The sequence below is a fragment of the Ochlerotatus camptorhynchus genome, unplaced genomic scaffold (genome assembly GCF_037179485.1).
Source record: "Ochlerotatus camptorhynchus isolate MF236.1 unplaced genomic scaffold, CSIRO-AGI_Acam_v1.1 ptg000088l, whole genome shotgun sequence".
Taxonomy (NCBI): domain Eukaryota; kingdom Metazoa; phylum Arthropoda; class Insecta; order Diptera; family Culicidae; genus Ochlerotatus; species Ochlerotatus camptorhynchus.
In genome coordinates, this window is record NW_027040578.1 from 7,915 (window position 1) to 18,903 (window position 10,989).

General features: G+C 40.2%; 1 protein-coding gene across 1 annotated transcript; it reads right to left on the minus strand.

The window, feature by feature from the left end:
• Positions 1-6,603: 6,603 nt before the first annotated feature.
• LOC135698504 (uncharacterized) lies at positions 6,604-7,323 on the minus strand. The gene has a single exon (XM_065218508.1). It carries the CDS (start codon positions 7,321-7,323, stop codon positions 6,604-6,606), a length of 720 nt encoding a protein of 239 aa, XP_065074580.1.
• Between the last annotated feature and the right edge of the window lie 3,666 nt (positions 7,324-10,989).

A 10,989-nucleotide genomic window follows, 5' to 3' on the forward strand; every position in this document is an offset into this window, starting at 1 on the left:
ATGCTGACAAACATTACAATCCCCACAGTCCTGTAAACGTGCAGATCGATGTGATTTATTTGTTTATCCGAAATTAAAGTCTTGCTTAAGTGCGATTAAAGTTAGGGTTCAAATGTAAAGCTTATGAAAGATTGATAGCTAAACACGCTAGTTCAAAACTACATTTGGGTAAAATCCACCCAGTTCGGTCAAAACTGAACCTACGTGACGTCATGACAAGTGAACATGGGTAGATTCTACCAAAATTTGGGTAGTTTAAAATAGCGTGTATCCTGTAAATAACTAAAGGGCTGCTAAAAGGGAGTGGTAAATCGCGGCGAATAGACTTCAGGCTCTCAACGAGTTCAGAGGATGAGGAATAATTTAAGCTGTTTTAAGAGCGAGAACGTTATTTGTCTTTTAGGGGCATATGTAGGGTAAATGATGGCTTCGGCACCCATTGACCGTTATCGTTAACGTTAATTTCGCTGTATTTTCTCAGGTTTTTCTTAAAATTTAATATATCCACTACAAAATAAGGCTGATTTCGAGTTGCCGATAATAGAACAGCTGGTTAAAACGCAGTTCAAATAGAAAGGTTGCCGAAGAAAAAGATGCTGCCTACAATAGTCACAGTCACCTGAGAAATTTGGAGTGTTGTAAAAACGTTTTCAAACCGTTTTGTACAATTCTGTCGATTGTTATGGATAGAATAACAAGCAGAATGTAAACAAACAAACATACCCATGTAACAATTCAAGTTGAACAGTAAGAACAGACACTGATTATTGGTTGATTTAAGGTGTCCAAAGCAGATTAACACGAGGCTGATTATATAGTTGATTAGTAGTGCATGAAGCGAATTGTACCGCCCTCAATAAGTTAGCTGATCTAAAGATTGAACAAACCTTATTTAAGCTTATCACTACTTCACAAATCAGCAATGCGTTACACATATTTTGATAGCATGATTTGTTAAATGTCGTCACTGTGCCTGTGTCAGTCGTTGTATTTCCGGCATTTCAGTTCTTCTAAATTCACTGCCTACCTTTATAATTCTAAGCAGGGGCAGCAGTAGAGACAAGGAAGAGGAGCTTTTAAGGAATAGCTCCAGAACTTGGCTGCGACGACGTCGGAAGTATTAACATTTGTATTCCTGTGTGTTGACTGTTATATTGCACTGAATTTTTAGCCCGCATTGCAAAAATATTAGTCATTTATGGCACTAAAATAGCATCCAAATGACCATCGAAATAAATCACGCACTTGTGTCCACATTGTGTTAACTGCACTTGAAAATGAGAGAAGTGTTTTACTGTCACCAGTTATTTACAATTCTGCATTGCTGTATAATACTGTTCCGGTTGCTATTATTCAACTTAAATTTGACGTGCTTCACCTTAATGATCATACCACAGACAAACAGACAAATAAAATTGAATATTTCTCATTGTAAAACATCGTCGCTAAAACATAACCGCCATCTGTTGAGTATACTGTGGGTCCTCCGGAGTCCAAAGTAGGCACGATACCCTGCCATAATGCGTATTTGAATTTCTCTGCTGGTATCATTTTTGGCGGTAACCAGTGAGTCCAAATACACGAACTCATCGACCACCTTAATTTCGTCACCGTCTATCTGAACTCGGGGTGGGAGGCTAACATTGTCTTCCCTAGAACCTCTTCCTTTCATGTATTTTGTCTTTGATGCGTTGATGGCAAGTCCAATCCGTCTAGCTTCAGCCTTCAGTCTGATGTACGTTTCCGCTATCGTCTCAAAGTTCCGTGTCATTGACATTGACATTATATCGGCGAAGCCAAGAAGCTGGATGGACTTCCTGAAGATCGTGCCACTTGTGTCTATCCCAGCTCTTCTTATCACACCTTCTAACGCGATGTTGAATAGCAGAGCATCACCTTGCCGTAGCCCCCTTCGAGATTCAAAGGGACTCGAGAGTGTCCCCGATACTCGAAACAACGCACATCACTCGATCCATCGTCGCCTTGACCAATCGCGTCAGTTTATCCGGAAATCCGTACTCCTGCATTATCTGCCATACCTGATCTCGATCGATTGTGTCGTATGCGGCTTTGAAATCGATGAATAAATGATGCGTGGGCACGTTGTATTCGCGGCATTTCTGCAGAACCTGCCGAATCGCAAAAAATTGGTCCGTGGTAGCGCGGGCACCCATTAATCCCGCCTGGTATTGCCCCACGAACTCTCTTGCAAATGGTGACAGGCGGCGGCATAGAATTTGGGAGATTACCTTGTAGGCGGCGCTCAGCAGTGTGGTCGCGCGATAGTTGCAGCAATCCAACTTGTCGCCCTTTTTGTAGATTGGGCATACGACACCTTTCATCCACTCCTCCGGTAATATATCCTCCTCCCAAATCATGGCAATTACCCAGTGCAACGCTCTAGCCAGTGCTTCACGACCGTATTTTAATAGCTCACTTAGTAGTTGATCTACAGCAGTTGCTTTGTTGTTCTTCAGCCGACCGATCTCCTCCTCAACTTCTTGTAGATCAGGGGCCGGTAGCCTGTCGTCTTTTGCACGTGCTCCAAGGTCTGTTGCCGTGCCACCTTCGTTTTCTGCTGCATCACCGTTGAGGTGCTCGTCATAGTACTGCTTCCACCTCTCAATCGCCTCACACTCATTTGTGAGAAGGTTACCGTCCAAGTCCTTGCACATATCGGCTTGCAGCACGTAGCCTTTGCGAGAACTATTTAGCTTCTCGTAAAACTTCCGTGTGTCGTTTACGCGGTACAGATTTTCCATCGCCTCGCGATCTCGGTCTTCCTGCTGACGCATCTTCCTTCGGAAAACCGAGTTTTGTACTCGGTTTTGTATGTTCCGCGCTTGTCTGTATCGCTCCACATTCAATCTCGTGCGGTGTTGCAGCATTCTCGCCCGTGCTGCGTTCTTCTCCTCTACTAACAATTTGCATTCGCCGTCAAACCAGTCATTTCTTCGGTCCGGGATTGCAGTACCTAGTACCGCTGCAGCACTACTACCTATGGCGGAACGGATTTCCCTCCAGTAATCTTCAAGAGAAGCTGCGCCAAGCTGCTCTTCCGTGGGTAGTGCAACTTCCAGCTGCTGCGCGTAGTCCTGGGCAACTCCGGCGTCCCGTAGTTGCTCAATGTTGGGTCGCGGCATTCGACTTCGACGGGTGTTATGAACCGTCGAGAGTTTTGAGCGCATGCATAAAGGGTGATACGGTCAAAATTTGGTCAATATCAACTTGACGTATTTCTTTCAATTTTGCATTTAAAAAACCTGAACACCCCTCATTTTGAAGGTGTGTGTGTGTGTAGAATGTTGCTCCTATTTTGATTTTGGAATTCACTCTTCAGTTGTCAAAATGCCGTCCAAGCAAGAAGAGCAGCGTATCAAAATTTTGCTCGCGCATCGCGAAAATCCGAGCTACTCGCACGCAAAGTTGGCAAAATCGCTAAAAGTTGCCAAATCAACCGTTACAAATGTTATTAAAGTGTTTGGGGAACGTTTGTCGACAGCCAGGAAGTCTGGATGGGGGGGGGAATCGAAAACCGGAAGCCGCTGAGACGACAAAGAGAGTTGCCGGTAGTTTCAAGCGAAACCCTAACCTCTCTCTCCGAGATGCCGCAAATAAGCTGGGTGTATCGTCTACAACCGTGCATCGAGCCAAAAAATGAGCCGGACTATCGACTTACAAGAAGGTAGTGACTCCAAATCGCGATGATAAACAAAATACGACGGCCAAAGCGCGATCCCGGAGGCTGTACACGACGATGCTGACGAAGTTTGACTGCGTGGTAATGGACGACGAAACCTACGTCAAAGCCGACTACAAGCAGCTTTCGGGACAGGAGTTTTATACGGCAAAAGGAAGGGGAAAGGTAGCAGATGTTTTCAAGCACATGAAACTGTCAAAGTTCGCAAAGAAATATCTGGTTTGGCAAGCCATCTGTACCTGTGGCATGAAAAGCAGCATTTTCATAGCTTCCGGGACTGTCAACCAAGAAATTTACGTGAAAGAGTGTTTGAATAAATGTCTGCTGCCTTTCCTGAAGAAACACGGTTGTTCCGTACTGTTTTGGCCGGATTTGGCATCTTGCCATTACGGTAAAAAGGCCATGGAGTGGTACGCCGCCAACAACGTGCAGGTGGTTCCCAAGGACAAGAACCCTCCCAACACGCCAGAGCTCCGCCCAATTGAGAAATACTGGGCTATTGTCAAGCGGAACCTAAAGAAGACCAAAAAAACTGCTAAGGGCGAGCAGCAGTTCAAGGCAAACTGGCTTTCTGCGGCGAAGAAGGTGGACAAGGTGGCTGTACAAAATCTGATGGCAGGGGTCAAGCGTAAGGCCCGGCAATTCGGATTTGGAAAAGCGGAAGCCTAACTGAATATTTTTCCTGAATTTTATACTAATTGAACTTGAAAAAGAAATTTAATTTGATTTTTTAAATAAAAGATTTCACCGATTTACACGCGTTTTCCCTTGACCAAATTTTGACCGTATCACCCTTTACTGCAACTAGGTAGTGGTCCGAATCTATGTTCGCACTGCGGTACGTGCGGACGTTGATAATGTCGGAGAAGAATTTCCCATCGGTTAGAATGTGATCGATTTGGTTTTATGTGTGTTGGTCAGGTGATCTCCAGGTGGCTTTGTGGATATCCTTGCGGGGGAAAAAGGTAATTTGAACTACCATACCCCGAGAGGCTGCAAAATTCACGTATCATTGGCCGTTGTCGTTCGATACGGCATGCCGGCTGTTTGGCCCGATTGCCGGTCTATACATTGCCTCCCGTCCTACCGGAGCGTTCATGTTGCCGATGACCATTTTGACGTCCTGTTGCGAACAGCCGTCGTACACCTGCTCCAGCTGCCCATAGAACGCTTCTTTCTCGTCGTCGAGTCTCCCTTCGTGTGGGCAGTGCACGTTGATGATGCTGTAGTTGAAGAAATAGCCCTTAATCCTCAACTTGCACATCCTCGCGTTGATTGGCTGCGAACCAATCACGCGTTGGTGCATCTTACCTAGCACTACAAAGCCGGTTCCCAGCTCGTTGGTGGTGCCACAGCTCTGGTAGAAAGTAGCCGCTCGATGCCTGATTTTCCATACCTTTTGTCCAGTCCAGCAAAGTTCCTGCAGGGCTACGACTTCGAAGTTGCGTGGTTGAAGTTCATCATAGATAGCCCGGAAAGCCGAGCGATTTCCAGTTCCATGTTCCGAGTTTCCAATCGTAGTCCTTATTTCGTCGCGTAGGTCGCGTTTGTTCCGATCAGTATTTCTTTCTTCAGTATTTGCCACTTCATGTTTTTTTTCAGGACGGCTTGTTGGGCCTACCCAAACCCCCTGTCTCGCCGGGGACCATCTTGCACAGCTCGGTTTAGAGTGCCACGCTGGCACTACACGCTATTTCAAAACTACCCAAATTTGGGTAGAATCCACCCAGATCGGTCAAAACTGAACCTACCCAAAAATGGGTAAACTGTGTTTGAAGTGACTAGTTGACAAATGAAGAACATCGACATGAATCCGATCGACGTTGTTCATTTGTCAACCAACACAATTTACCCATTTTTGGGTAGGTTCAGTGTTGACCGATCTGGGTGGATTCTACCCAAATTTGGGTAGTTTTGAAATAGCGTGTAGGACGGTGATCAGCCGCTCCTAACATGTACTCATAAAATAAACCACATAGCCAGTGGAAAATATCCATTTGAATTTCACATAACTTTCAAGTGATCCCATAATTGGAAATTGCACCACTAAATCACATGTTTCCAATGAAATCTATATGATTTCTCATATAGAATTTCTAATGGTAAAAATCATTGTTTTTGTTTTTGGAAAAATACTATGTGCGTTCCTAATAGAAACTAAGTGAAAACTTTTTTCAGTGTGGAGACCAGACGCCGTTTTGAGCCGCACCTCCATGGTGGATAGACGCTCGGGTTTAGTATATGGGTATATGGGAAAGGTAATTTTTTTGTTATTTAATTTTCGAGAAACCTCCACCGTTCGAGAGTTTTTCCCGTTATTTTGTTACTACTGGTGAAATATTTCATTGGGGCAATTTTTTTCCAACAAAATGTGGATCAATTCAAGCGTTTATTTCTATGTTTTTCTCGCAGTCATTTTGTATGAAAAATATCGATAGTAAAACATTTTGTTCCAGATTTAAGAAAAAAAAATCTCAATATGATGGAAAAAGTCCCCTCTTTCGAATGGTGAAGGTTTCGAGAATGTCGATTTTTAAATATATTATGTTCTTCTAACAAATGCACCGTACCAAATTAAAATTCAATCAGGCAAAGATTCATACAAATCGGAGGAGGTTGAGTTTAAAATTAAATTTTATTTGCGTTTTGGCCAGGAACTGCTCAGATTTGAAAATCATCTTTTGCTATTTTTCTTCAAGTCAATACATTTTTGATTATTTTAAAATCGAGTTGCAGAGAGTTGAGTATAGAAAAGACGATTTCCTATTTTTAGCAAATTGGATATGAATTTACCCTGTGGTAGGACTATGGAGATAATAGCAAAACTGACTCTTTGTTTTTTTTTTTCTGCTGATTTGATGGCAGACAAATTCTGATTCACATTATTCTTTTTTTCTTACATCTTAAATCAGTTTTCCCAAACAGCTGAAAGTAAGTTGCATGTTCAATAATGTTATACCGTCGCTAAGCAACTGTTCGCCCTGAGTCATGCATCCAACGTAATCGGAACGGATCTTTTCCAGATCGTTCTTGAATGTCTCCTTCGCTTTTTTCAAATCTTCATTCATTGATTCTGGGTTGAACTTCAGGTCAGCCAACTTGCTGTCCAATTTATCGATGATATTCTGCGGGGTGTAGAACACGTTATCCCCACGGAAGACATCCAGAAGACGCAGCTCGTTAAGCATCGTTTCCTGCACTCCAATTGCGTTCAAGTATTTGGCCACCATTCCGTTGAAAGCCTCATCAACGTTGTTGATGCAATTGGTGAATCCAGCACCGGCCAGATCCATGTTCATATCCAAAGTTGTATTCACGAACTTCAGACACGTGACGTCTACGCTGAAGGGTTGTCCTGTGATTTGCTGATGCATACTGATTTCCTTCTTGATGGCATCCACCACGTAGCTTTCTTTAATGATAATGATGTCATCGTGAAACTTGGCTACCATGTCCGATCTTTCCACTCGGAGTTGTTCCAACTCCGTTTCTCCAGCTTCCAGTATTTCCAAGTACTTGGGAGCAACCTCTTTGAACTTTCTGATTACATCCGTGGCGGATTGTCTTGAACTTTGAGCTAGTGTGGCTCCGAAAAGGGCCAGAATGAAGATAAGGCGTTTCATTTTGGTGAAATAAAATACTTGTACTGGATGACAAATTTACCAACTGAATGGATATTCAACTAAAGCTTTTAACTTTTATACTGCGAATACGATACGATTGTATGAATGTTAAGCACTGAATCGTGTTTTTTTTTTATGCAGAGAATGGATTTATGATTCGAAAATAGACCCGTCCTAGCCGAATTGAACGCTTTTTCGCACCTTTTCTAAATTTTCAATGGTATGTTAATTTAACTGAAGTAATAGTTAAAAAAAAATCAAACAGTAATACTTAAACAAATTTTTTGAAGATATTTAAAAAAAATAGTCTCTTAGGAAATAGTTTAAAACAAAAATGGTAATGAGACCAAACGGGGCAGACCTATTGTTATATTTCAGTCCGTTAACAAACAATAACAGTCAGTTCCTCGGCAGCTTCATTCACAAAAATAATAAAATTTGGATGCGACTGGCACTGATACTGGTAGCTGATAAATAAAGCCATATAAAAATGTACGACTTTGTTTACCAAATGCGAAAATCTGGCAGACAGTGAAATATTTTACTTTGCTTCTTACGTCAACGAGGTGGCTGACAGGTCGTGAATCTTCTTGAATGGCATTTCTGTTTTCTGTCTTGATGATAACCATTCGCTAGTGAAATAATGTCTAGGGAAAGAGTCACCAGAAACAAGCCGTAAAGGTTTTGGCTTAACTGGCTATTTGATATATACGGTGAATGCATTTGATACCAAATTTCTTTAACTATGTGACTTCGTTTGCTTACCCGAAATCAAATAAGCATAGGAACCGATATTGATTATCAACTGTAAATATTATCAGAATTCTTGGATTGGCTTTTAGTCACATCGAAAGAAAATCAGAGATTTTTTTTTTCCTTTTTGACGTGTTGGCGCAATGTATTTTGTTTTGGAAGAAAATCAAGTACCTAATAAGAATATAGCGATTCTATTTTTCGAGGTTCTAAAATATTGGATGATTTGAATTGATATATCACTAAAAGTTTATGCGTAAAATCCTAATGTTTGCATCCCATTCAAAACGGAAACGTCAGAGCTTTTATTTAGCATACGTTTAGAATTTTTGGTGGTTATATTGAAATTAGCCGCTATATTTGATTTTTTCTTCTGAAGAAGTTAGCCAATTTGAAAACTAAGCACTTCATTTGATAGCTGTTACTTTTCCTATCAGATACCGTTCTGATTTATATTTCGGACGTCTTCATATTTCGGACACCTTCATAATTATATCCAGAAAACCCATAAACCCCATAAGGGGTAATCAACTCTGCCAGTATGCCACACTGATCGGCACAGTTCGGCTCTTTAAGACACACACTGACAAGTAGGATACAAACAATCATTGGCGTAGGCCCCCTCCAGAATTATCTTGGCCCCCCATAACTTTTGGTGTTTTTTTTTTTATTCACCGGTATTTTGTCAAGCTTGTCAAGTTCGATGTTATTAATCTTTTTTAACGTCCTTTATGTTGACTACTTTTCTTACGTTCTGGACTAGAATAAGCAATTTTGATAAATTATATTTTATCGATATTGAATCGATGGCATAATAAGACGTCTACAGGATCTACAAATTGGTAATGAGCCCAGGCATTTTTCTTTAACTTCTGGGAACTTTGTTAAACTTTAAGGACTTCTAAGAAGTTCAGGGAACATCGTAAAAATTGAGAAAAATTTATTAGAATTTTTAGGAACTTCATAGATCTACAGAAAAAAATCGTAGAAACAAGAAACTTGGAAAAGTTCTGAAAACTGCGTAGAAGTGGAAAATTTATTTGAGTTTGAGAAGGTTCGTAGAAGTTAAGGTAACGTTATTTTATTTCAGGGAAGCTTATTTTTTATCGGAAACCTCTACATAATTTAAGGACACTTTTTTGGAGCCTCATGGTCTTGGAATAGTTGTGGAAATTACGTACAAATGCTAGAAATTTCGATCATAGAACTTCGCGAAAATCATCGAGAAACATAGAAGTACAACAAAGTTTGTAGAAGTTTTGCGAATGTCGTAGCATTTTGAGGAGCTGCGTAAAACTTCATATAAGTGTAAGGAATATTTAAAAAGTTCAGGGAATTTTGTAGAAGATCTAAAGATAGTTCAATAAACTTCTAGGAGATCTTAATTCGAAAAAGCTCCATGAACCTCTTGGGGGTTTTGAGAACTTTCAAGGAACTTTCCAGATGTTCAAGAATATTTGTAGATGATCGGTGCCTTTACAGAACTGCAGAGATCTTCATAGAATTAAGAGAGACTGACAAAATATGGAATTTGGAATAAATTCAGGGAACTTCGTAGAAGTTGATGATTGCCTTGATCTCTTTTCCTAACAAAAAGAAAAAAATATTGCATAAATTTCATTTTTTTAGATCTGACGTTAAGTAGCATACAATATCAACATCCAAACAAACGATCATAGGACTGCAACTATTGATGTCATTACCATTCAAGTATCATGTTTTACTAAACTAAGTGTCAATGAATCCGAATTATTTTAAAAATTGCGATACAATGTTTTAAATATCAAGAAATCCAGAATTTTTCGCAAAATTACCAGTAATTTTGAATGAAATTGCCTACATTTAGGCGCAACTGTGCATTTAAGACTTCTTTTTCGGCGTTTCTGCTCAAAAGACTTTTCACACACAAGCATGCACAGGAATCTTGTTAAGGAGGGGCAATTTTTTTTTCTATGGTGCATTTAATCTGGGGACGAAGTCCACTGGAATTATACTTAGAACTCTTCATGATTTTTTCTCAGAACATTTCTTAAGAGTTTCAGAAATTTCTCCCGGAATGAGCTAGAAATTATCCTCGGAATTCGTTGAAATTTTGCTTAAAATCCCTTTGAAATTTCACTCAAAAATTGATTTTCTCGGTATTATTTTCGAAATTGCAGGATGCACTAGAAATTATCCGCAGAATTTTCTTTGAATATTCCCCAGAAATATTTTGGAACTGGCATAAAAACTCAATATCCTTGAGGTTCTTTTCGGAATATGTTTGAACTTTTTTTTTCTCAGAACACCTTGAAACTGAAATTCCCCTAAAGTTTCTGAAGAATTTCCTCTGTATTCTCGAGAAATTCTTCTCAGAATGAGCTTGAAATTACCCTCGAAATTTTCCTCAACATTCCTTTGGAATTTAATTCAAAATTTGATTCTCTCGGCATTCGTTTCAAACTTATTATGCAACTATCTGCAGGATTCACTAGAAATTATTCGCAGAATTTTCATAAAATCATCCCCAGTAATATTTTCTCTTGGAACTGTCTCATAATTTAATACCCTTGAGGTTCTTCTCGGAAATCATGTTTAAGTTGTCCGTCCATTTACCAAAACGTTGTAGTTTTTCTACCAGAAATGTTCAATAAAGCTTACCCCTCCATTCACCAGAACTGTGCAATTTTTACATAAGGAATTTTCAATTCAGCTTGCCCCTCCATGCAGCAGATTGTTGCAAATCTTAGACCAGAAATTTTCAATACAAACTTGCCCCCAGGTAATTTTAAACCAAAAAATTTCAATTGACCACAACTATGCAAATTTTCCACCGTTAATGTTCAATAAAAATTGCTTCTCCAATCTTCTAATTGGTGCAGATTTCCTTTTTCCATTTTCCACCAGACATTTTCAATATAGATTGCTTCTCCT

What these genes read in the sequence shown, in the direction of transcription:
- LOC135698504 (XM_065218508.1), bottom strand. Translation starts at nt 7,323, where the DNA reads ATGAAACGCCTTATCTTCATTCTGGCCCTTTTCGGAGCCACACTAGCT.